The 27,548-nt window shown below is 41.5% G+C and overlaps 1 protein-coding gene across 3 annotated transcripts; it reads left to right on the top strand.

Moving 5' to 3' along the window:
• The first annotated feature begins 490 nt into the window (after nt 1-490).
• Nucleotides 491-25,069, top strand: PTP4A2 (protein tyrosine phosphatase 4A2). Of its 3 annotated transcripts, XM_050932466.1 has the most exons (7): nt 492-686; nt 13,487-13,578; nt 14,056-14,138; nt 16,146-16,238; nt 20,076-20,206; nt 23,463-23,537; nt 24,651-25,069. In XM_050932466.1, exons 3-7 carry the CDS (start codon nt 14,082-14,084, stop codon nt 24,757-24,759), a joined length of 465 nt encoding a protein of 154 aa, XP_050788423.1. In that variant the 5' UTR covers nt 492-686; nt 13,487-13,578; nt 14,056-14,081; the 3' UTR covers nt 24,760-25,069. The 3 variants fall into 3 exon arrangements, with proteins under 3 accessions (XP_050788421.1, XP_050788422.1, XP_050788423.1); XM_050932464.1 differs by having other exon boundaries at nt 491-686; nt 13,487-14,138; XM_050932465.1 differs by having other exon boundaries at nt 491-728; nt 13,487-14,138.
• Nucleotides 25,070-27,548: the final 2,479 nt, after the last annotated feature.

Below are 27,548 nucleotides of genomic sequence, written 5' to 3'. Positions count from 1 at the left end.
AGGGGGAAAGGCACCTAGGCCAGGCCAATGATGTTTTGGGGGAAATGGGCCATTCCAATGATTATTTTATTTCTGGTGGGGGGCCTGGACCAAACCACTGCTGACTTGAGGGGGGCGAGAGACGGTAATTGGCCGGGAACTGGTTATTCCAAGGTGGGATGGGTTATGCCAATGCTAGATTTAGGAGGGACTATACCAATGCTAGGGCAACCATACCATTGCCAGTTGGGGGGACATGAGCCGTACCATTGCTGATCAGGGGGTAAGAGCGGCCACATCCTGCCTTTTTTTGGGGGGTGGGGGAGGAAGGCCCGTACCAACGCTGATGGGAAGTGACTGACTAGGTCATTCCAATGCCAGGACTGGGGGGGGGGGGCGGGCCATACCAATGGCGGCTTTCGGGGGGGTGGGCCGTACCAATGCTGACGAGGGAGTGTGCGCGGGCCGTGCCATCGTGCGGCGCTGCGCGGGGGGGCTGCCTGTGTGAGGAGGAGCCGTTTCCCGCGGGGAAGCCGGCGGACGGGGCGGGCTCACTCGCGGTCTCTGCGGCTCCAACCGGCCGGGCTCGTTCGTCCGTCCCCCTCCGCCGGCAGAGCGGCTGCCGCCGACGCCGCGTCCCCTCCCTGCCCGGTGTGTGGGAGGCGCCGGGCCCGCTCCGACGGACACAGCCGCGCTCAATGCCCAGGGTGAGGAGCCGGGGTCGGGCGCGGGGAGGGGGGCGCACCCAGGTGAGGAGGGTTGGTGAGGCCCCGGGGACCTTAGGCCCTTGGTGTCCTGCCCGCCCTCCCGCCTGTGGGGGTGGAAGGAGCCGGAGCCGGAGCCGGGCCCGGGCGGGGAGGGCTCTGAGCAGTTGCTGGTGGGGCTGAGGTGGGGGGATGGGCCGGTGGGAGTAGGATGACGTGGGGGGGGGCAGATTGCACAGGTGTGTGTGTGTGGGGGGGGTGCTGGGGCAGTATGTCCTAGGGGAGGTTGAGGGTTGCACAGCCCACAGGGGCCCTGGAGGGAAGGGGAGGCTGGCCGCGGGGGGTGGGGGGGCAGATGTGGGGATTGAGGTGCTGCGAGAAGTGGTTTGTGCCTAAGCTGTGGGGTGGGTTGTGCTGGTGACTCCTCCTGTGCCTCGTTAGCATGATTAGTCACAAGCTGCTTTTTCTCTCAGGGCATTTTCAGTTGGGGGTGGGAAGGTGGTTGCCTTTTTCAAAAGCTCCCGTGTAAATGGAAAGTGGATTGTGAACCCCCTGAATGAACAGCAGAGGTTCTGACTCACAACTGCAGTAGTAGTGTAAAAAAAAACAAAAAACCCTCTGTGAGTCAAAGTATAGAAATGTTTGACTTCCATAAGCCCAACTGATGGAAAGAAATTATCCATTGTATAGACTGAGAGCTTGACAAGAGGTAGGAATATAAATATCTGTGAGAATGCTATGCTGGAATGCAGTTCTGTGCATATGCATGTTTTTTAATGAGACATGGCTCTAACTGCAAATCTTCTGTGTGCCTCTAATAGAAATAGAGGGTCAACTTCATAATTCTTAATTACCTCTAATTGTAAGTATCAGTTTTCAATTCAGAAAGTGGGAACTTACGTTTTCTATATCAGAACTGTGAACATAGTTTGCCTCTCAGTTCTTGCCTCTGTACTTTGCCCTGTTGTGGAATCCTGCATTGGTTAACTTTTGTGAGGCCTCTGGGAGAGGACTTACTAAAGTACAGTTCTGGAGACTCCCTCTTCTAGAGAGAACCAGTATTGTAGGCTGTTTATATAAAGGCAATTTTTTAAATTGGGTTAAAATGAGAGAGTCTGTAGATGAGCAGAATGATTCATTAGGTACTATAATATTTTAGCATCTGATGGTTTCTGCAAACTTTAGGGGTGGCACTTTTTGATTGCTTTTGAGAGGGAAGCACATTTTCAGTTGTAAGCCATGCTAACTAGTGAATTAGCTTTCTTTGTTATGTATAAATTTATTCCCTATTATAATCAGATTAGTCTGGTACTTTAGTCACTTGTTAAAGAGTTGAAGTAAGTGCAGAATGTCTCCATGTAAATATTACTATTTGAACACTGAAAGTGCAGCACCTTAGGGCTTGGAGATTCAGGGTTAAGGTATCAGAGTAGCAGCCGTTTTTGTCTGTGTCCGCAAAAAGAACAGGAGTACTTGTGGCACCTGAGAGACTAACAAATTTATTTCAGCATGAGCTCCGAAGAAGTGAGCTGTAGCTCACGGAAGCTCATGCTGAAATAAATTTGTTAGTCTCTAGGGTTAAGGTAAATACCTTTTTAACACACAGGAACATAGGAGTTGCTATGCTAGGTAAGACCAGAGATCTGCCTAGGCAGATATTTCAGACAGAGGTGTAAGGAACCTCATAGTAGACAATTTAAAATATTGTAACCATAGAGGAATTTTTTTTCTTATCCTCATCTTAGTGGATGATTTAAGGCCTGAAGCATGATTTTTTTCATATATATTCTAATTTTAAAATGTTTCTAAGCATACTAAGCTCTGGTGTCAATATCATATCTTTTTTGGCAATGAGCTCCATAGGATAATTGTGCTGGGTGTTTTTTAAAAAAAGTTTCCTTTTATCAGTATTAAATTTGTTACCCCCTCAGTTTCGTTGGTGTCTCTCTATGATTTGAGAGCATATATCAGTAGGAGTACTGGGCTTTTTCGCTCTGATTGTTTTATATACCTCTGTCATGTTTTCTTGTTTCCATTATTTCTACTCTAAACACACATTCTTTTAGGTCTTGTGTACAGAAAATCTGGCTAAGCCTGAAAGCACTGTGTTGCTCATCTCTTTGAATTTTAACAATTGCCTATTAAAAGCTCATTTTATATTTACTTACAAATTTCAGTGGCGATTGAACATGGCTCTTAGTATGTGCACCCTTGGCCTTTAACTTTCCACTGTACATTATCAATTTTCCAGTAGAGACATAGTAAACTCATAGGCCTGGTCTATGCTAAAAAGTTAGGTCAACCCAGCTGCATCCTTCAGGGATGTGGAAAAGCCAATCTAACCCATGGGTGTAGACAAGGGAGATGGATTACCTATGCCAACAAGAGATCACCTCCTATCAGTGTAGATAGTGTCTGTGCTGAAGTGCTACAGTGGTGTTTCAAGTGTAGACAAACTAATGTGTGATGAATGTGGTACAAGAAATGGAGTTTTCCTGCTCTGACTCTATTTACTGAATAATATCTTTACCTTCTTTTGCTTTAATGCTGTGAAAACACCACTATGTTTGCTTCTGGTTTGATGGGTTAGTATTTCTGATTTGTTATTTGGCATTTTGAATCTTAAAAATATATTTGACTTGTGTGTTGCCAGGGAAGTTAATTTCTTGGTTTTCCAAAATATGGCACTTGATGCAAAAAAAATTTCACACAACTTATTTTGGAATGGGCTGTTAAAACATAACACAAATCTTACTTATATATAAGATGACTATGTAAAATGTCATTTAAGGTCATTTTAATTTTTTTCTTTGCAATTTAAACACAGTTCTATATTTTGAACATAAGAGCTTTTAAGCTCATCACGCTTCATTAGGTGGGCCCATTGTTTTTGATTATTTTGAAGTTGTTTTCACTTTTAGGAGCCCAGATGGAGTTGTTTGGGAACTATACTTAAATAATATTCAAATATGGCTCCTCTCTGAGCTGGTTTTAAACATGAGGATTGTTAAAAACAAAAAATTAAAACAATATTTCCAGTTTCACAGTTGCTTCTGCCTCTCAGCAAACAGAAACTTCTTTGGCATAAAGCACATACCCAGTAGATTATCTTTGGAAATCCAAATGCAGTATCTGCTCATTTCCCACTGCTGAACTAGGCATAGAGATGTTTTTGCTTTCTTCTGTTAAACGGTGCCTGTGCTGTTGGTTATATTAGTTGTTTGAGCGCTCTCACATTTGGAAAAGGCAAGTGTTTTCTCCCATCTTCATTGAAGTTTTTGATGCAGGATCAGTGCCAGATTGGAAAGAGTTGTCTTGTGAAAACACCTGACTGCTTTTATTCTCTCTTGCTAAATTGATTCCTTAGACTGAATATTTGATATTTGTCTGTCTTATCAAGCAGAAAATTGAGGTAAACCTGCCTTGTTTTAGGGCAGAGAACAGAGTGACTTGGCTCAAGCAAAAGGAAATGAGTGAGTCATCAGCAGAGCTTGTCAGCAAATTGGTAGGGAACTCACAGGGGTGGGTAATAAGGAACTGTAGAATTTCTTGACTTCTCCCCTCTCCAGGCACGTGTCATTACGAACAAGCTGCCTTTAGAGATTACGTTTAAGAATTGTTTCCAAGAAACTATAGAACTAGCATTCTGTTCTCTATACAGTTAGACAGCGTATTCTAGAAAAGAAATGTCATTGAATTGAGTTCCTGAAGCTTCAGTGTTGCATGTTTGTCCATTGTGCTAAACTTGACTAGATTGGAGAACTCTTAGAATCCTGATAAAATCTTTTGCTTGCAAAGCACCTTTTGAATCCAGCAGAACCCTTAAGGCACTTCTGAATGTACCTGTGGTATTAGTGAGACAAGGTAGATGAGGTAATTTTTTTTTTTTTAATTGGACCAACTTCTTTTGGTGAGAGAGACAAGCTTTCAAGCCAGACAGAGCTCTTCTTCCTAGGTCCAACATGGCTACAACTACATTGCACACAAACTGTAGTATTAACATTTCTCACTTCCACCGCACATGAGGTAGAATGTAGCAGCCCTACATCGGAACAGGAAGTGAAGTGTAATGCAGTCAAGTTAAATTACAAAGAAAGTCTAGTTAGGCCATAATATAAAGAGAATTGGATTTTTTCTAGGACACAAGTCTTGTAGCACTCTACCTCCCCGCCCCCCCCCAAAAAAAAACAAACAAACAAAACCCCAAAACAAAACTCCATGTCACTTATTGCAGGTATGTAGGTATAAAACACAGGAATTAAGATTTTTATGAGAGGGAAGGAAAGAAAGCAAGTTCAGCAGTTCATGGCTATTAAGTAATCGCATTAAAAGAATATCAAATGTAGTATTCAACTGAGAACAAAATGAGTTAACATAAACTGGATTGCAAGATGCTGTTCTCACAAATACTGAAGGTATTCTTTTAATATAGACGGCAAATTAGCAGGTTTTGCTTTGCATCCTGTGCACTAGGTTATTTTGAAAGGTGATCCAACTAACCTTTCCCAAAGTATCTGTATCTTGCAATTCTGGGAGGCTGCAGCTGTTGCAATCTGTTTAACTGCCTTGATGTAGCAAGGGAAACACTTGTAAATGTAGGTTTTGGAAGGGGCGGTGAAGCTAGGGAGCACCTTAGTGCCACAAGTACTCCTGTTCTTTTTGTGGATACAGACTAACACTGCTGCTACTCTGAAACTTATGATTGTTGATACTTGCTTGTCAGGACTGTTCTGCTAATCTTGTGCAGGATAAATACAGAAGTACAAGGATTTTGCACAGTTGAAGGACTTGATTTAAGTATCAATCCATAGTAAAGTAGGTAATCTCTAAGTATAAAATCAAACTTAAATGCCATTGCTAAAGTTCACATATTTAACATTGCCTTCAGTCTGTCAAGTCAGAAATCATATTTGACTGTTTTTGGTTCATCTAAAAAATAAGTGACATAGCATTTTTTTAAATAAAACTTTAGAGGCTAATATAGGAGTCTTCTTCCATCTGTTTGTTTTTAAGCATAACTCTTGAAAGCTGTACAGTATTTTTGCATGTAATTTAGCTAATAAAGATGTCTTTTTAGATCATATCAAGTGCTAGGAGGCTATTATAGAGGTGTCTAAATAGCAAAGTTAATCGTGTCAGTGCAAGGCCTACTCTGGTTTGTAACAGACCAGTCACAGCTCACTGTAGTACTGAGGTGTTGGATGCCTTCTTGCCTCTGTCAGTAATACTTAATGAAATTATCCATAAGAAGACAACCTAGTTGCAATGCTTTGGTAGCCATTCATGTTCATCTTCCCTCTTTTTGAAGAACAGAAACTTGGAATCAAAACTACCTCAGAATTGTTCATTTTGTGACATTCATTGAGGTTGAAGCTTGGTTATATTTTCATTCTGATCAATCATAATGGCCAGTCAGTGCTCCCAGGATTAAGTGCCTGTTGATATCTTGACTGGCAGAATAAAAGATGTTTAAATTTACTGTCTGGATTTAGGGGCTTTTTGATCTGGATAACAGAGTTTTCCTTAAAAAAAGATTATTTCACTGATATAAATTGTTCTGTTACATTATAGTATTTAAGAGTTTGGGGGCAAATGTGCATATAGACAACCAAATAGTTTTTAGATGCTTATATATAGTTTCTCAAAATATTCATATATTTAACACATAGCATAATGGATCTCAAACTTTTTTTTTTTTTAACTGGCGGAGTGCGGGCTTCAGTCTGGCATGCCTCCCACAGGGCAGAAGCCCCAAGTTCTGGTGCACGTCCTATGGTGCTGAAGCCCTGAGTCCTGGTGCACCGGGACTTAGTGCTTCAGCTCCACCGCAGGCACGTCAGGACTCAGGGTGTGTTGGGGCTCACTGCTTCAGCCCTGAAGATGTCACCTCACCTCCTTGGAGAAACTGAGGAAACTTGAAGCACTATCCCCTTCCCCTCCAGAAAAGAGAAGGAAATTAGGTGATGATGAGAAATTAGGAAGGGGTTGGGGGGGAGGACCTTCTGGCTCCATTACCTTGGCTCTCCAGAGACACTGATGGAGAAGGAGGTGCAGACATACTTCTCCCCCAAACAATCTGACCCCGTGGGGAGGAATAGCAGAGAGACCTGTCCCCCACACAGCTCCCCAGCGATCCTGACCTGAGGGGAGGGGAAAGAAACCTGGCCCCCCACTTGATTCCCCTGGGGAGAAGGAGGAACCAGTCCTTCCCCCACATGATTCCCTAGAGATCCTGATCTGGGGCCTGATCTACACTGTGGGGAGATCGATCTAAGACACACTACTTCAGCTACGAGAACAGTGTAGCTGAAGTCGATGTATCTTAGATCGACTTAGAATCACTTACTGCTCCCCTGTCGACTTTGCTTCTGCCTCTCACGGAGCTGGAGTTCAGCAGTTGACGGGAGAGCAATCGGGGATTGATTTATTGCATCTAGTCTACACGAGATAGATCAATCGCTACCTGCGGATCCGGTGGGTAGTGTAGATGTACCCTGGGAGAAGGAGGGGTTTAAAGCAGAGATCTGCCCCTGCTGTGACTCTCCAGAGACCTACTATGACCCAGGAGAGGGGAGCAAAGAGACCTGCCCCTCCATGGTTCCCCAGAGACCCTAACTTGATAGATATGTACATCATACACCCACCTCTTCCTAGAACTATCCATAACCACTTTCCCTTTGCAGGGCAAACATCTCTAACTCTGTCTCTTTGCACCACTCCTACCTGCCAGTTTTCATATAAAGGCATGGCCTAAAGTAGGGGTAGGCAGACTGCAGGCCAAATCCTGACTGTTAGATGCTTTTGAATGGCCCCTGAAATCTTTTTACTAACTTCTTATCGTTTGAGTTTTTATGATTTTCTCTGGTGTCTTGTCCTTGACTATACCTTGAACAAGAAATTTGGACCTTGACACACACACAATTGACTTACCCTTGCTTTCCATCTTCAAATCATTCTTCAGATATTAACTAACTAAACAGTTACTGCCCTTGTGGGAGTATTATAGGATTATTAGCCCCATTTTACAGATGATGAATTGAGATACCAAAAATAAGGCCTGGTCTGTGCTAAAAAGTTAGGTTGGCATAGCTACAGTGCTCAGGTGTGAGAAATCCATCTGCGTAGACGCATCTAGGTTGATGGAAGAATTCTTCTGTCAGCCTAGCTTCTGCTGCTCAGTGAGGTGGATTACCTACTGCAACGGGCAAACCCCTTCCCATTGCTGTGGGAAGCATCTATGCTATGGTGCTATAGCAGCATAGCTACAGCACTGTACCTCTGCCGCTGAAGTGCCAGTAGTATAGACGTGGTCTAAATGACTCACTGGAGGCCATCCAGTGAGCTGTTGTAGAGCCATTACTAGGGCCATGGCTACACTTACAGTTCTGCAGCGCTGGTAGTTACAGCTGTGTTCGTACAGCTATGTAGGGCCAGCGCTGCAGTGTGGCCACACTGACAGCTACCAGCGCTGCAGTGTGGCCACATTTGCAGCGCTGTTGAGAGTGATGCATTGTGGGCAGCTATCCCAGCATTCAAGTGGCTGCAACGTGCTTTTCAAAAGAGGGGGGTGGGGTGGAATGTGACAGGGAGCGTGGAGGAGACAGAGAGAATGGATTTTTGGAGTTGACACTGTTCTCAGCTCCCTGCCTTGCAAGTTCTAAGGACTGGAAGACACACAGTGCCTACCTTCAATCATTTTAAAAGTTCTGACCCCCTTCCCCTTCTCTCTCTCATTCACTAAATGCAAATTATGTACTCCTAAATAGCCGTCAGACCAGATAAGCATCTGCTCAACATGGACTTCCCCCTCCCCCTCTGCCGTGTGAGCATGCTGTTTCTCTCTTCAAGCAAACAGCTGTGAACATTCCAAAGTAATTCCCCTGCCTGCCTCCGCTCGTTCAGCAAACAGGAGCTGTGTTTTTTAAATAAGCAGTTTGGCTGAACTCCGAGCTCTCCCTTTCTTCCGGTTTGTTGTGGACAGGAATTCTGGGATACCTCCTTATACCCCGGAGGTCAATAAAAGCGCTGGTGGGGTCCACACTTGCTGACCAGTGCTGGATCACCAGCGCTGGAATCGCTACACCCGAGGCTCGACCGGGTGTACAGCCAGCGCTGCAACCAGGGAGTTGCAGCGCTGGCCGTGCTTTGCAAGTGTGGCCACATCCTAAGTTGCAGCACTGTAACCCCCTCACCAGCGCTGCAACTCTCTAGTGTAGCCATGGCCTAGGACTCTGAGTTTCTGACTCTCAGTCCCACACCTAATTCACTAGAACATATTGTCTCCTTTGTGTACTGTAATAAAGACATCAAACTTTGTGGATGTTTCTCTTATCCTGGGAAAAGAAACTTGAGTAGAGTGTAACTCTTTGGTTTGTTGCTGAATGGGAGAAGTGTAACCTCTGTGACCAGATGTTGCTGCAACTCCCAGTATAGTTAAATAGAGTTGGAGGAGGCACCTTCCTTTCAGAGCAGTCATTTGCTTGAAGAATGTCGACGGGTAGTTTTAGAACAATAAAAGAAAATATTCTCTCCACCAGAGATTATGCTTCCACAGTGTTGTCAGGATACTAGGGACTCTTCTCTCATGTATTGCATGATCACTAAACTGCTGAACTGTCCTATCTATTTAAACAGCTTTATCAGGTCCTCAGGAGTAAGTTAACTTTATAATTTTCCTTTTTGATATAACTATTCTTTCTTCAGGCCACTGTCTAAAAAATGTCAGTTGGGTCTCATTTTATGCTTAAAATGGAAAATACTGTTTCTGCCTGAAAGAGGACCACATTGCTCTTGCTCAAGAGTTTACAGGTGCTGAACACGTGCATATGCCATAACTTTAGTAATTTTTTTACTAAGTATATCAGAGCTGTAGCAGACTGTAAGACATCACAACTAATCTGTTTGCTTTGAATTCTTGAAATGTGTACAAGATAAAGTTGTGACTAGTTCTCATGAATTGACAGGTGCAAGGACTTAACTGTGATGTATTAGCTGAAACTCTTCCTTCTGGGGGGGAGAATTTATAATGTAATCTTGTAATTTATTAAACGGATATATATTCCAAGGGTCATTCTAGAAATCTGAATTTCAATCACTTAGAATAAAAACTGTGTTAGGGTTGGGTAAGGTGACTAACCCTGTTCTTGCCTCTGGCATCCTAATTAAAAATGTTTTTTTTTTTTTGGCTTTGAAAGCAACTCTTTAAGGAAATAATTGCTGTTCTGCAGTTGATTTTTGACTCGGTGTCAGAGAAAGGGTAATTAATTGTGTGGGCCATTTTGATGTTTTAGTTCAAGTGTTAGGCTAGTGACTATAAAATGTCAGTTTTGCATTTCTTATATTTTCTGCCACTGGTTAAGGCTACTTCTTTAAAAAAAGACGTTGCTGTCACATTTCTGTAGCTTTAAGTGCTCTTATTTTTAATGTATCTTTTTTCCACTTTAGCTTAAGGGTCTATTTTATCTAAAATTATTCGTAGTGGATAAGACTATGCTGGTGAGGTTTGCCTTGTTCCCACTAGGTAAAGCTGAATTCCTTGTCTAAGGGTGAAAACTTCGTGCTCTTTACTCCTTGTACAAAGATTGGTTAATGAAGTTTATTATTCAGAACTTCTTTTGTCATTTTTACATGAGGAATATGTTACTGACTCACTTTTTGTGTACTAGACAACCTGGCAAAATCTTGGACTGTTATGGTGATATCAGAGGAAGCTCAAAACCTGAGTAGTAACTGTCCCAGCTCAGATTTCTGCCTACAGTCATCATACTCCTTCAAAGATCTTGTTAAAATCCTCCAGGAAAGGAAGCATCAACCTGAATTTTCTCTGCTTAAAAACAAGCAGAAAAAAGACACTAGTGCTAATGTAGAGCAGTAAAAAGCACACTTCCTGTTTTTGTTTAGCATTTCACCCTTAAGTGTGCCCATCTAGTTAGCTTCCAGCAATGGGGTGGGTCTGTGTCTATATACTTCATAGCAGACTTAAACTTGTTACATCTTATTGGTGTAGTATAATACATCTTTCATGTGACTTATATGTGGCAGGAGTGGATGATACATCCCTCATTACTGCAAACTTGGATAAGGTTGGCAGTGACTAAAAGTTCTTACCGTTAAATGTTTGGTTGCCTTTGAAATGAGTTTGTGGTTTCAGACTAGTTCCTACTGGATTATGTCCTATCTGCAGCCTGGCCTGGCTCCTTACCTCTCTGCATTTCAGTCAGATCTATGCTAGAAACTTCTGCTGGTTTATCTATGTTGGTTACAGGTATGAGGTTTTTAACAACATTTCTATACTGACAAAAGCCCTAATGAGAATGGAGATGATACTGGCACAGAAGTGCTTTTGCCGGTATCTTATTTTGCCATGGAAACTAACATAGCTCTGCCAGCAAAACCACTCTTTCTGATGCCTAGCACCATAGTAGTTCTGGCTGGGAGGAGCAGCAATTGCAAGGAAGTCTTCTCTGTCCTTGCAGCCATGGACTGGAGCATGATCAGTGGAGACAGTCTTCAGTGAATTTAGGTGCCAAACTCTAAAATCTCTGCTGAATGTGTATGAACTGAGAATTTTCATAGTTGTATAACTTGGCCTAATTTTGGCAGATTTTCACAGGGATGGCAAAAGGCATCTTCATTACGTGAAGGCAGCCTTGCCAAATGTCAAGACCCTGCTCCAAAGTATGAGGTGCAAGAGCTTCTCAGCAAAATGGCTATACAGTTTTTCTAACATGAACAAAACATATTTTTCTCCAGTCTCTTTCTCAGAAATGACTGAATCATTTTATCAGAAACTTCCCTCACACCCAACACCCTCCTCCACTCCCCCACCCCCCCAAAAAAATTCAGCCTGAGGTAGGCAGGAGGCCAGCATGGAAAATTTCAGCCCGAATGGTTTGAAGTTTGGCAAAGTTATAAGCAACTGAAAGCAAGGCCTTAGAAGTATTGAGCAATCTTAATGATGGCATTACCAGTTCAGCCTCTTACTGCATTCCATCCTCTTACTCCATTGTTTTAGGGCTGCTCCAAACTGAAAACTTACATTGCCATAGCTGTGTCTCTCAAGGGTGTGAAAAATCCACACCCCTGAGAGATGTAGTTAAGCCGGCTAACACCCAGTGTAGACAGTGCAAGGTCAAAGGAAGAAATCTTCTGTCTACCTAGATACCGCCTCACTGATATGGATTAACTTCAGTAATCATGGTTTTCTACATAAAAGTGCATTCTTGTTGGTTGTTATAACCTTAATGAATATTTTTCACAATTCAGAGATAGATGTAGGTTTCATTTTTAGAGGGTACACATTATAGACATTTTTAAACAGTGATTTATTTTGAAAATTTTTCAGATTAGTTTTACAGCTATATCAGAAAATGAATGATTGTTTGGTTATTTCATTTACCAAAGGTAATTGAAGCAGATATTTATGACGTCATTGGGAGGTGAACTATCTCCAATTCAACAGGTTAATCATTACCTCTGGAAACACAAATCCACAGTTTGAGAACTGCAAAACTAAGCATCTCTGATGGTATCTTCTAGACTGAGCACTGAGTCCCATTGGGTAGATAGAAAGTTTAACCTAAATAATATATACAGAAGCCTGTGAAACCCCACAAGAATGGGTCCCTAATCCATGAACTATTGGAACTCATTTACAAATTTTTTCTTAAACATTCTATTATATGAGCCAATATATTCATGTAATTTAAATTTATAATCCCTATTCCATGATGAGATATCTTTGAGCTATAATGTGTCTTAAGTAAAACTATCTTTAAGTTTTTTTTCCTCAAAAAGCATTTTATCAAAAAATCCATTTTTTTTGTTTTAAAATCGTTGATTTTTATCCACCCTGGAAGCACTACAATGGTGCAGTTGCAGTGCTGCAGCTGTTTAAGTGTAGACATAGCCTTAGCTGATGAATGTCCTAACTTTGGTGACATCAGCGTTGATCCAGAGTAGAATTATGATTTTGCTGTATTCCGTTATGTTGTTTGTTCTGAATACTGCTTTACAGAATGTTAGCAGTGCAGTTGTTCTGCTTCCTTTTCATGCTATTCATATTTACTTGAGGGAAGTGTTGATCTGATTAGTGAAACTCTGTTATCTAGCCATTTTGTGTTGAAACTGAACTTACATAAATAGCTTATGAAAAGTAGGCTGATTTACAGATTAAGAACATAAGACTGACCATACTAGGTCAGACCACTGGTCCATGTAGCCTAGTGTTCTGTCTTCCAACAGAGGCCAGTGCCAGATACTTCAGTGGGAATGAACAGAACAAGGCAATTATTTAGTGGTCCATCCTTTGTCATCCAGTCCCAGCTTCATGCAGTCGAAGGTTTAGGGACACCCGGAGAATGGGGTTGTATCCTGGACCCTCTTGGCTAGTAGCCATTGATGGACTTATCCTCCATGAACTTACCGAGTTCCATACAGATAAATCATAGAATTTGGCTGTGGAGAACGTTTGCTGCTTTCTAATGTACATGTTTAATTATGAGCTGCTTGAGTGTATGATGATGCTATTTCATCTTTAGTTCTGGTACTTTTGATTAACTGAGATTTTGTAGAGTATTTGTCATCCATCATGCTAAAAGATAGAACATTATACTGGAATGCTTCTTGGTACTACAATAAAAGATGTGATTCAGTGTACATCAAAGTACTTTCAAAAGCAGGCTTGTTTGTTTGTTTAACGCTTAATGCTTTAATTATGTTGAGGTTTCTGGGTGCACTTTCGTCAATAGCACTGTACAATCAGAAGCAACAATCCCTTTTAAATATGACATTTTTCTTCTTAGGTTTTCTGTTGGAATATACGTCACACATTTATGGCGATTCTGAGCATCAGGGCAGACTTCTGCCAGGCCCAGCACAGCACCCTGGCTGACAAGTGAGCGTGTCCTACGTACCATAATTACTTTGCCTTGAAGACTCCAGACACAGCGGTCACCCTCAAATATATGGGATATCTTCTGCATATTGGAAGCATATTCCTTTTACTGACTCAAGCAAAACTAAGCATCAAGAAAACAAAGTGGAGAGAAGATCTGTCCTTATTTTTTTTGCCTCACCAGTGCCTAAATGTAGTACAGGCTGCCTAGTCTTGCATGTAGTCAGAATTTTTGGAGTCTGAAGGATACCACCTGCAGTTGAGGCCTAAATTGAATTCAAGTGGATTCTAAAGCAAACCTGGTTTTCTTGAAGTGAAAAATCTTAAAGAACAAACAAGTCAATAAAGATAGTTCTGATCAAGCCCAGGCATTTTAGTGGTCTTTTTAATGTTTTCTGCTGTGAAACGTTTCAAGGGTTATTGATTTTTTTTTGCCCCTACATATATTTTTTTTGTTTGCCATTATGAACCGTCCAGCCCCAGTGGAGATTACTTATGAGAGTATGCGTTTCCTGATCACTCACAATCCAACCAATGCAACCCTCAACAAGTTCACAGAGGTAAGGTAGCCACATAACAGTAGTAGTTTTTTTTCCATTTCTTGTGTTTTGAAATTTCTAAAGCAGCCCTAGAGACACATCTCCCAGATCCACCCTGGGTGATGCCATCAGAAATACCCTTTATACTTAGTTAAAGAATTAAAAAAAAAACCAAAACAGGTACTTTGTTTCATTAAACTGTTTAAAGCTTTACTGACTCTGTAAGAAAGGAAATCACCAAAGGCTTCCTTCTTCAAAGTCTGCATCTTTTGACTGAGAGAGGCTGGGTGGGACTCCTGGAGCCCATAAAGGTGACTCCTCTTAGGCTCAGTCTACAATCAAAAGTTAGGTTGACCCAGCTACATGGATCAGACGGTGTGAAAAATCTATGGCCTGACCGACATAGTTAAGCCACCCTAAATTCTCATGTAGACAGCACTACGTTGGCAGAAGAATTATTCCGTTGACCGAACCACTGCCTCTCGGGGAGATCGGTTACCTAGGCTAATGGGAAAACTCCTTCCATTCGCATAGATAGGGTCTATGCAGAAATACTATCATGGCGCAGCAGCTGTGGTATTTCAGGTGTAGAGAAGCCGTTATACTCTGCCATCCCCATAATTTGCCAGATGATTTAGCATCTTGTCTTTACCTTTGTCGTCTGATGTAATAAAATGTACTAACCCCAGAGAGCCATGGCTCATCTTCTGGCTTTTGAATAAGTGGTTGATTGATCTCTTTGGCCTTTTGACTAAGATCAAGTGTAATTATATAGAGGTCAGACTTCACTTTTTTTTTTTAAATTAATCTTCAATCTCCCCTTCTAATCCCAGAATAGTTAACCATTTCTGGTAATGGAATTAGTAATAACAACATTTTTAAACTATGTCTTTAGACTAAACTGAGATGAATAGAGTCCCTTCCTCTGTACATTGGGTCATATCCAAATTACTGTAATTGAAACGAGAAGGGCTTAAACACTTTTTAAAACTGAAGCTTAAATTTTGCAGTAATAGATGGCATCACCAGAGAAGTACTGGTACAGCATACCACTACATCCCATCTTGTTGCAAACCATGGCATATCTTCTTCTAAGTCCTTTAGGGGGACTAGATCATGCCCTTGCAGGGGAAAGATTTGATCGACTAGATCTCTTCCATTCTGGTAAGATCTTGTGATCCGATACTGAGCTTTCATATCAATATGATTCCACCTTTCAGGAAGATGTTCTTTTTGTCAGCAGTCAGCTCAGATACTAATGGTTAATTTGGACTAAAACCCTGATTTTTTTCCCACTGATGTGATGTTTTCATTTTATTGTTATGGATTATATTTCTAATACTTTATCCAGGGGCCTAGAGCCTGGGCTGGATAGTGCATGTGGGGTATTAAAGTGTAAAAATAAAATTTTGAAGAGCCATTCCAGGTATAGGCACAGGAGGAAATGCTGCTTGCTGTTTGATCTTTCAGAATGAACTGGGGCAGCTTTAGTTTGATCTGATTGTTTATCTAGCACGATGTGCTACTTCTAGTGCATTACAAGGAAGCTAGAATATGGTTCTGTGTGTGTTCTGTTCCTCTCTGTTTAAAAATGTCTCAGCATTGCCTGAGGCAGACAGATCCATGCGTCTATTTAAAGAGAAAAATAATCTGCGTGCAAGGTATAAGTAACTGTTTTAATTTTGCTGTTACATATACATACCTATAAGGCAGTTTTCCCACTCTGACCTCCCACCCTAGGTGAGATTGACACAGAGATATTTCCTATTCCTCTTCTCCCCCCGGCCTTTTAACCCTCATCATAATGTCCATCAAGACTACATCCTTCCAGCTTAGAACTGGATGAGGCTCTTGGAGCTGTCCTTGCTCCGCAGTTATCTAATCTCCTCTGTGGAACTGTAGAGCAATGTACACTGTCATTGATTCAGCATAGCATGTTTATTTGGCTTTGTTAAAGTTGAGAAAATGCTCTAATTCCCCATTCTGGGAGTATGCTTCATGTGTTTGCTTTCCTTCTCGTCCTTAAAGGAGCTTAAGAAGTATGGAGTGACAACCTTGGTGCGAGTTTGTGATGCCACGTATGATAAAGCTCCTGTTGAAAAAGAAGGAATCCAAGTTCTAGTGAGTCTCTTTTAAAATTCTTTCTGAACTGCAAAATCATTAAATATTAATCTCATGTTTCAGCGCTGTTTTGCATTCATGCTTCTGCCTGATAATGACCCAGGACTGTGTGATTGTGTAACAATTGAGAGTTTGCTTTGATATGCTTGTTCAGTAAACTGCTTGTAACTTTGTGAAATACATCTGAGATATTGTGACTGTGCTGTTTATGGTTAGATTTGCACAATGAAATCTGGTGTTGCTTGGTGTTTCTAGACTGGTTTTTCGTTAGCTGCATGAAGGCATTAAGGATGAAGGCAGACATGAACTTTTGAGGCAGTGCATAGTATGTCAGATGTGACTTTTCAATATAATAAAAAGGCTAAAGTGATGCATCAGTCTCTCCACTGTGATCCCAGAAGCTGCACCTTGCTTAACAGTTAGTTGTAGGTAGTCTTCTATTGCCTCTCATTTTTGTGGCTAGAGACCATGGGCAGTTTGGAGGAAAATCTACACAACTCTGCAAAACTTGTATTTGCGGAATATGTTCTGTTCTGCTTGATCCTACTCTTCAACTTATATATGACTTCAAAAGAAAAGGCTCAGAGTTATTTAGAAACGGGTACTGTCACGCTCTGATTTCAGCACTAGCTTATGGGGAGCCTCCTGCCTCACTGCAGCATTGTTTCTCTGCTGGATGATCCTCCCTGCTCCCAGCACACCCATTAGCCATCGTGTTTCCAGATCATCATTAAAATGAATGAATTATAGCAATCAGTTTGCTCTGCTGGGAAAGCAAACTGCCCAGGAACAGCACAGGCTCATGAACAATCCTATTTCTACCAGAGATGCAGTTTCTTTCCTTCTACCTCCACATTTCTGTTGAAATGCATATGTATAGCTGTCATAAAATTCCTTAGGAGTGTGACAGTGTTTTGGTCAAAATGACTTGTTTACAGGTGAGGGGCATACACCATGCTGACTGGAAAATGGGCCAATGTCAATTATGGTGCAGAAGAGCCAATTTACTTCTGCAGTGATGACCAAATATCCATTTAGGAACTTGTATTTTCCTCAGCACCATGATATTTGAGTGCCTTACAAATTCTAAGTTATATACACAGGATCCGGTATGTTTGCCACACTTGTCCTTGATCACTAGCCTTCTCTCTGCACTCAGTATGTAACAGCTCCTAGTATACTCTTGGTGCAGGTGAGCAAAACAGCAGAGGGAACAAGTCCTCTAAGACATCAGAGAAGGATAACAGAAAACAGGAGGTGACAGAGAAGATTTGCTGCTAATGTCATACTTGAGCCAGATGATTCCAGCCATGATAGTATCTTCATTACTTAATAGTGACAGTGACAGTGGTGTTCTGGCATTTAAGAGTGGCTCTGAATATTCAACAGCATGACCCACAACCATTTGTCCCTCTTGAAACCAGCTCTGTCAAAACGGGCTGCTGTCACCATTCAGAAATGGTGTTATATTACCAGATGGCTGAGAAAATGACATGCCACTATTTAAAGCTAACATTTGTTTGCAAAAACAGTGAAGATTAAAACCACAGCCTGACAGATTAGCATCTGTTATTTAAAACTGTTGAGGTCAAAAGCCTTATGAAACTCCTGAAACAGCATTTTAGCAAATCTTGAGTTCTTGCCATGATATAAGGTGATATACTAGTAAGAGAGACAAAGATGGTGGAATGTGGCAGCTAGTGAGCCTACTTTGGCAGATGGCATAGTGAGAATGCAGGGAATTGGAGAATTAGATGTGGCCTGTTTGAACTATACGTTTTGGTAAACAAGAGTATGCAATAAAGAGATTAAACTAGGGAAATAGGAGACTGGAATGAATAGTATCTTTGGGATTAATGTACCAGATGACCAGAGGATAGCTAATGTGATGCCAATTTTTAAAAAAGGCTCCAGAGGCAATCCCGACAATTGCAGACTGGTAAGCCTAACTTGAATACCAGGCAAATTTATTGAAACTATAGTAAAGAACAGAATTATCAGACCCATAGATGAACACGATTGTTGGGAAAGAAGTCTGCATGGTTTTTGTAAAGTGTAATCGTACCTGACCAATCCACTAGAATTTTTTGAAAGGGTCAACAAGGATGATCCAGTGGATATAGTGTACGTAGATTTTCAGAAGCCTTTGGTGAGGGACCTTGTCAAAGGCTTTCTAAGCAAAGTAAGTTGTCATGGGATAAGAGGACAGGTCCTCTCATGCATCAGTAGCTGGTTAAAAGGTACGAAACAAAGGGTAGGAATGAATGGTCAGTTTTCAGAATGGAGAGAGGTAAATAGTAGTGTCCCCCATGGGTCTGTACTGGGACCAGTGCTATTCAACATATTCATAAATGATCTGTAAAAAGAGGTAAACAGTGAGGTGGCAAAACTTGCAGATGATACCAAACTACTCAAGATAGTTAAGTCCAAAGCAGACTGCAAAGAGTTACAAAGGGATCTCTCAAACCTGGGTGACTGGGCAAGAAAATGGCAGATGAAATTCAATGTTGATAAATGCAAAGTAATGCACATTGGAAAACATAATTCCAGCTATACATATAAAATGATGGGGCCTAAATTAGCTGTTACCACTCAAGAAAGAGATCTTGGAGTAATGGTGAATAGTTCTCTGAAAACATCCACTCAATGTGCAGTGGCGGTCAAAAAAGCTAATAAAATGTTGGGAAGCCTTAGGAAAGGGATATTACCTCTATATAAATCCATGGTATGTTCACATCTTGAATACTGCATGCAGATCAGTTTGCCCCATCTCAAAAAAGATATATTGGAATTGGAAAAGGTACAGAAAAGGGCAACAAAAATAAAGTGTCTGGAACAGCTTTCATATGACTTGGACCTTTTATCTTAGAAAAGAGATTAAGGGGGATATGATAGAGGTCTGTAAAATCACGACTGGTGTAGAGAAAGTGAATAAAGAGTGTTATTTACTCTTCATAACACAAGAACTAGCTACAGAATAGCCCGCGACGGGGAATCAAAGGGCTCTGGGCTGCCCGCAGCCGCGTGAAGCCCAGAGTTCTTTAAATCTCAGCCGTGGCCAGGATTCAAAAGGCCCTGAGATGCCCGCAGCGGCGGGGAACCCAGAGCTCTTTAAATCTCAGCTGTGACCGGGATTCAAAAGGCTCTGGGTAGCCCACAGCGGCGGGGAGTCCAGAGCCCTTTAAATCTCAGCCGCAGCCGGGATTCAAAGGGCTCTGGGCTGCCCGCAGAGATTCCCGGCGGTGGCTGAGATTTAAAGGGCTCAGGGCTCCCCGCTGCCAGGGACAGCCCAGAGCCCTTTGAATCCCGGCCCACGGCTCCAGCAGATGAGCTGGGGCTGGGATTTAAAGGGCTTGGGCTCCCCTCAGCGGCAGGAGCTCTGGTCTCTTTAAATCCCTGCCCCAGCCCCGCAAAGCTCTGGTTTCCCCCAGCCGCTGGAGCCCCGGGCCCTTTAATTTGCCCCTGACAGCTCCCAGCCACCTCTTCAGCTGGGAGCCCCGATTTGATTTAAAATCAAGTATCACCTCCCTATTCCCAACCTTCCTTTTTGGCCCACAGCTGTTTCGGTGGGGCGGCGCTGGGGAAAGAGGATTTGTTTCTGCAGGGCTGAGCGGTGCTGGGGCAGGGTGTTTCCGTGGGCCTGGAGGTCCTGAGGGGGGATTTTCCGCAGGGCTGGGGGGTTTCGGCCCTCAGCTGTTTTCTTTGGAGTAATGTGGCCCTCGCTGCTTTACGAGTTGTGCAGGCCTGCACTAGCCCTACTGTTGATTGTGGATTGCATTCTCTATCAATGTATAATCCCTGCACAAAAATTATAGCTAATCTTTTCTTCCACTGAAGGACTGGCCATTTGATGATGGAGCGCCACCCCCAAATCAAATAGTTGATGACTGGCTAAACCTGTTGAAAACCAAATTTCGTGAAGAGCCTGGATGCTGTGTTGCTGTGCATTGTGTTGCAGGATTGGGAAGGTAAGTGTTCTGCTGTTTTGGTTTTGTAAGGGATTCACTTTAGCACATACGTAAACTAGTTGAAGATTTCATTCTGGAAGATAGCTACATTTATTCAGTTACAAAAAAACAAACCATGTTTAAGTAACATCAACAACTTCACACCATCACAATCAAAGAAGCTTACTACAATTTTAAAACGGTAGGTGGCAACTGTATCTCAAAGCTCTTGTTTCATCTTGGATTGTTTGTTCACAGTAGTTGATCTGACAGATCATAATGGTGCCCGAAGAATTAGAGAATCTACTTAGTGAAAAATTCATTGCATCTTTCTTCTAAAAATCTCTTGTGCTTTTTGACAAACCTAATGTATATATGCAGTATAAGCCACATACATTGTGGCTTAAGCCCAGAGCAAACAAAGTTCTGAATGCCTTCTATTCCATTGACTTCAGTGGGAGTTTGAGAGTCTATACGCACCTTATATGGTTGGATTCTTTTTTTGTTGCCTTCCAAATATTCAGAGCCATTGAATAATGTTATGAAATATTGGCATGCAAAATTTCATTTAAAAGAGAGCTGCTTTTTTTAATGTATTAATGCGTGAAAGTCCCAAACTAGTTTTTAAACTCTTACAGTTTTGAGGTTGAGACATTTGAAAGCAGACCAGAGCAATTTTTTTCACTTATAAGCATCTGAAAAGAGAGGTTCCCATTCCTGCAGCAGTGTGAATGCTGGTATAATAATATATTGATACACGGCAGATTAAACAGCCTTTTTGGTGGTTAGGAGACCCAGGGAATTGTAATTTGCTCTGTCAGCCCTAAACTGGCTTTCCTGAAATTGGTAACTCAGGCTATTGGTTCTGTCTCTTTTTAAATCCCTCAATTCTTGGCTGTATTGCCTACCCCCAATATACAATTCATATATCTATTTCCACAGGACTACAGATTTCATATTCATCCTAAGACTAGGACAGGTATTGTTTGAGATTGTAGTGTTGTTTTGTTACTGAAAGCTACGCAAATTGTCATGTGTGTGCCATTTCCCCCTCTATTTTCCTACCTCCCATTACTCCACAACCCACACAGATCACATCACCTTCCCTCCCAGTCTGGGAAGGGAGTGCCCCAAGATTGTTCCTGATTTGTGGATTTCTACAGGATCTAATTACTAGGACAGCTGACAAGATTATTAATGACCTCTTCCAAAATGTAAAAGTTCCAGTTTATTATGTAAAATAAACTTGTGGAAGGTGGTTTTAGACAGATTGGGCTGTCATTTAAAATTAGTCTTTTGAATCATTTAATTAGATTTCATAGGGTAATTAAGATCAGGCTAGTTCAGTACTTGCATGAGGGAACTCTGAGATGCAACGGAATATAACTAATTCAATGAGTGTAACTCCTGTGTTAGTACTGGCTATCATCCCAGCATAATTCTAGGGGCACTGTTCTGTAGGAGTTTCCATTTTTTGATAAAGACCTAAAACCAAGGTCCTTGTGCCTGAGGCCCCCTGGTACTTCCTGGTGGAGTATTCAATCCAGGTGTCTTCCTGGACATAATCCAATTTTAGTAATTGTGTATTGTCTCCTAAATTTCCTCCTTTGTTTTCAACCTATTATGCTGTTCACCACCTCCTCTAAACTGTTGTATGTTAGTGCTATGTGCTATTTAAAAGTTGATCTGTTTCACCCAAATGGTGGGTAAAGAGAGATCTCTCTTGCATATGATTTCTTTGTGGGTCTGAAATGCAATTTTCTCCTTCTCCAGGAAGGAGTCACCATGATTGCGACTAAAGAAAAATTCAGTTCTTCAGTTAACTGAGAAAGCTAAATAATAGAACATCCAGTCTCACAAATATAAACAAATAAGTTCTGTAAACAAATGGCTACTTGTCCTACATGCTGGGAATGAAGAGATAAATACTTGAGATGCTTTTGTGATGGGGGGTGGGTGACCTATAAATCCTTAAATAGGTATAATGAAAACACAGAAAGGTGAGATAAAGAAAAATCAAGAAGAGTCATGTAAGTTGCGTTGGCTGGTCTTAACTTGGTTCTTAAATCCATTTCTTCCCCTGGGGGAGAGGTGAAATGCTAAAGCAGGGAAAAACCTGAGCAATGCAAAAACATGGCAATTAACATGATTTGCTACTCAGTTCTTTGTCTTGTTTCTATGAGGATTTTTTGGGAGGGGGAGCAGGGTGGAAGATGACCATATATTGTAGCAATTAAATGATTTAAAACCCTCCTGTTTCTTGCCCAGCATTAAGTCAAAGTGGGCTGACAATTTGACATCTACTGTTGTTACAGACATATTCATTCAGAATGACCTTTCTGATTTTCCTCATGGGTTCCCTTTTTTTTAGAAAGAAAAGGAAGAACTTCTCAAGTTTTGTTTAGGCCCTGGGAATTTATGTTGCTGGGGAATCAAACGTCAAATGTTATCTGTTCTACTACTTACATTTTTAAAGTGCATTTAGTGCTTGTGGGGCTTCAGACTGACAGCAGTGAAAACTGAAGTTGTGTTTATCCAGGTACTGCACAGCAGTGACAGTGCAAGCTGCCCTGCCAGAGTTGCTCAGTTTTGTTCCTGATTAACTGTAAGGTCAAGTCGTTCAGTTTACAACCTCTTTTCAATCCTTGACCTCTCCTCTGCCACCAAGGTGCTAGTGTAAATTGTGTGCTAGTGGTAATATGAACTGAGCGCTAGGAAGTGGACTCAGAGCATCATCTCCCTTCACAGAGCACCCCTGAACCAACCATCCACATATACTCCCTACTCAGCTGGGCTGGTTTCAGAACAGTGACCTGCAGGCAAAAATCTTATCCCATTGCCCCTTAAGTCCCACATATAACCTGGCAAAAGGAATAAGTGTCAATGTTGTCATTTCAAAAGCAATGCATCTCTTTAGTCTGTATGGGATTAAAGCTGTGTTGTAACAAGACGTTAAATGTACCAAAAGTGAACCTCAAATTTATTTATGGCCAGCAAAGTACAAAATTATTTTATAGTAAAAAAGTAAAGAATAAAAATCCATTATTACTATTTCATGGCAGACACTGAAGGAGCTATTGATTTTGGTGCTGGAAGCAGAGCTGTCTGCTGAAGAGAATTTTACATTAGATGCTGCAGGCAAATGGCTTGCTGTAGGAAAAATATTTAAAGGCAGGATACCTAAGCTGTTTGTTTATAGACTAATATGATCTATTTTGAGGGGTTCAATACATTGGTTCTCTAGACTGTTAAAATAAATACTGATTTCTCTTCATAGGGCCCCTGTCCTAGTTGCACTGGCTCTCATTGAATGTGGAATGAAGTATGAGGATGCAGTTCAGTTCATAAGACAGTAAGTAAAAGTAGTTAGCTCTCCAGCACGCTTCCCCTCTCATGTGTCTGGCTATGCAATGTTATCTTTGTGTTTTAAGAGCAATGTAGAATGAAAGCACTGTTTTGTGCTGCAATGCATTTGGAGTGAAATAAAATGCTAACACAAGAACTTATAGAATCAGTTAATAAAATTACTGCTTGAGGTGGACACTGACAAATTACTAAAGAACCAAAAACAAATGTAGCCTGGCCAGGTACCATAGCAGCATGACGTTCTATAACTCTTGGGTCAAGCAGCATGATCAGTCTACAGCAGGAGCCCAAAGATCAGGAATCCTGATGGCATCATGTGTGGAAGGGGCATAGTCTACTCAGGAACTGGTGGCAGCCATCCAACATGGAAAACAGCAAAAGTGGTGCTTGAATGAGAGAGAGCATAAAGTTCTGGGGGTTTTGTAATAGCACCAGATCTTTAACTGAAGCCTACCAGGTAGGAAGATACTATACAACCATGCGCCAAAAACATGTTTTGTGTTGCTGTTGGAGCTCCAGGGTCTTCAGCTGCCTCCCTAACCCATCTCACTGTCAAGAGGACTTCCTTGGTCCTCCTAAATTTTCCTTCTTGATTTTCCTCTCACTACTCCTAGCTTTACCTCTTTTTCTTAAGTTAAATAATCCTCTTTGTTAACTCCCTTCAAATATTTGTATTTGCTTGTCATGTCTTCACTTAGCTAATACTACACATGTAGACATCACATTAATCTTCAAGGGGAGGGTGGAGTGCCCCTTATGTCATTCAGCAACCACTTCTGCTTGTAGGAGAGGCAGTGGACTCCAGGGAAACTAAATCTCCCAACCCAAAGTCATGCTGTAGTCTGCTCAGTAAGATGAGGGATGGAAGCATTTTATAATCCATAGATTTGACTAATTCAGCTCTACAGACGAGTTTCAGGTCCCCGTTGAGATCTCTTTTCCTAGAGAAGGCAGTGGATAATGAAGCGAGCCAGATAGCAGTTCTGTGGGGCTGGAAAAACCTTGCAGTGCTGCGAGCGGTTATCTATTTTGAAATATACACAATAACTTAAGCCGTACTTTTGCAATTGATATGACGCCTTCTTTCTGTTTATTTTAGGAAAAGGAGGGGTGCTTTCAATTCCAAACAGCTGCTTTACCTTGAGAAATACCGACCTAAGATGCGATTACGCTCCAAAGATACCAATGGTCACTGCTGTGTTCAGTAAAAGAAACCTTAAACGAAGGCTGAAGTTATCATGGCTGTTTTCTGGACTCTTGTCACCTGGAAATGTGAATCTGGAATCAAACTACGTCATCAAATTAGTGGTGGAGTTAGTGCTCCTCAGCCTCTGTCCTAATGGTGGTGATGATTTAAAAAAATAATAAAATTAAAAAAAGCAACATTTCAGTGAAGGATTGTTTTCTCCTCAAGGTGCAGTTTGAATATCTGCCAGGAGAAAATCAGTTTCTGAACCTTCTGTATTTTTAACTTTTTTTAAAAAAATGAAATAAAGTGAAGTTTATGTCTAAGGAAAACCAGCAGAGCATTGGGTTTTACAGAAACCATTTTCTTGGTTCGGGGACAGTGTTTCATAGTTAGGTCCTGGCATGTGGAATTTCCTTTGGGACTTCCTTTTTTAAATATTCTTCTTATTATTTTTTAATAGAGTCCCTCCCACCCCCGCCCCTTTCCTTGCTGGGAGCTGGCAGACAGAAATAAGGAGGAGCCTTTGTTGCTGTAGGTGAGCAGTGTGACAGCCTTAAGTCCAACTGGGCACTCTTCTAGAAATATAGTGGTGGTTGTGTTGTGTGTCTATGTGGTATTTAGATTTTGCAAATGATGGGATGTTTTAGGTAGTTTTCTTTAACTGAAGACTCTCTAATACACTTGGTGAACCTGCTAAAGGCCTTTTCTAATTGTTAGAGGTAGTATTTTTACAAATAATGCTCTGTGTGCGTGTGGGCACGTGTGTATGTGTGTGTGTGCGCTTGACTAAATCGTACTTCTCCAAAAAACTTGGCTGAGAAGTTAACTTTCTGCTACTTGGGTAGAAAAATTATATCCTGCTGGAGGAAGATTCAGACATCCATAATCCAGAAATGTCCTAGTCAACTAAAGGAGATTCCAGGCAGGGAGTTTTTAACTCCTCTGTCCTAAGAAATAGAAAGGCTGTTGTGGTCATTGTCCAGATTATCTCTGCCTCTTTAAACATAAACCAGGACTGGAAGGGTCTCATTGGTACTGCATGTGAGGCTCAGGTAGTATATATGCAGTTTGATCTCTGAATAAATGCCTGGTTATGGGTATTTTCCCGGGCTGGTCCTCATGTACAGTTCAGTTTAACCACTGATTGCCTTGTTCTTTTTTTCTTTACCAGGCTCTTTGTGAGAGAGAATCACTGGTTACACACCAACAATGCCTAATATGCATACACTGTCAGCAGGCCGTTAACTTACAGGGTGGGGAAAATGCTGATTTTTGGGGGGGCAGGGGCTGGAATATATTGTTTGTGGACCAGTGCAGTATTTTCCTTGCAGAGTTATTGCTGGGTTGAGTGCACTGATCAAAACTAGTCATTTGCACCACTTCTGAGAGGTAGTTTCAGTAAAACTGGTTTTACCAAATTAATTGTAATGCCAGCTTAGTGTTCTGCCACATTAGTGATCTCGTGTGCTTTCAACTCAACATTGTGTTTGTAATATTGGTCAGCCGCTGAGAGCTTTGAACACAGGTTTAGGATCATCTTGCCCTGTGGTCTCTTGCTGTGCAGCACCAAAGGCTTTCATTTGTCTGTCCTAGCAGCAGTGTCAGCAAGTGCAGACTGGTACCCTCTCTTTAGTAATACCTCAGATACTGGTTATGTGAACTGCCTCTATATGATATTTTCCTATTCCAAAGTTTTTTGTTTTAATTTGTAACCTAACAAAACTGCATAAACACTTTCAGAAAACATATATAATGGATTTTAAAATTGTATTTCTAGAAGTGTGTTTTAAGTTCAAACAAAAAATGATGGTACTACTCAAACCTTCCCACTTAAGGACATGCCAAAAATCCCTTTGTAGGTTCAAGGCTATAAAACACTGCACCCCCCAAAAGCTCAGATACTGTACCTTGACTCAAGCTCTATTAATGTAGTAAGACTCCTTCCTGCCTTAAAATGTGTAACGTGCTCAATTTTTATGTGTGTGTTGTAGATAAAGGGGGCGCACAAGTGTGCATGAGGCTAATTCCTACATGTTAGGAAAATAATTGGTAATGTTTGATTCTGCGCAGGGGTACATAAGGCTGGAAGCATCTAATATTGCCCCCTCCCCCAGACAACAAACCAACATTTTAATTATTCTCATAGTTGGATTTTTGTTTCTGCAAAATTAAAATATTTTGATTTTGAACTGAATAAAGTATTGATAGCTGACGTCAGTTTGACAAATGAGAGAGATGTTGGACTGGAGGGGAAAAGGGTTGTAGCCAGATTGAAAACCAAAGCCCAGACCCTTTAAAAGAACAATAAAAAACCCTATTTACATACTCTGTGTATAACTGCATTCCTCCTAGTTTTACTTCGATTTATAACAATATACTATAGTAGCTTGTACTATGACCCTGCAACCTTAACTGAATTGAGAAAACAGGATAAAGTCACATGAGTGCACAGACGCGTATACAGTGTAGACATGGAGTGTGAGGGGCTCGATTGTGACCGGGGCCCAACAGGCACAATAGCTGGTTCAGCACTTGGACATAGTGCAATAAAGTTCTTACTGTAAATGGCTCTTACCTCTGGTTCTCAATGAATTTACTCATTGCATAGATGTTAAATTCTGTTCTTTACCCTGGTTCCTAAATAGATTCAGACTAATCTGTCTACAGACACTCCTTCGTAGATGGTCTGATGACCACAGTTCAGCAGTGAACAGTGTGAGCTTGCTTGTGACTCAGTGAGTATTTGGGAGGCACAGTTCCATCCTGAAAAGAGGAAGAATTGCTGCAGACATCAGCTGTTTCTTTTCC

The sequence above is a fragment of the Gopherus flavomarginatus genome, chromosome 22 (genome assembly GCF_025201925.1).
Source record: "Gopherus flavomarginatus isolate rGopFla2 chromosome 22, rGopFla2.mat.asm, whole genome shotgun sequence".
Lineage (NCBI taxonomy): Eukaryota > Metazoa > Chordata > Testudines > Testudinidae > Gopherus > Gopherus flavomarginatus.
This window is presented reverse-complemented; position numbering and strand designations above follow the sequence as displayed.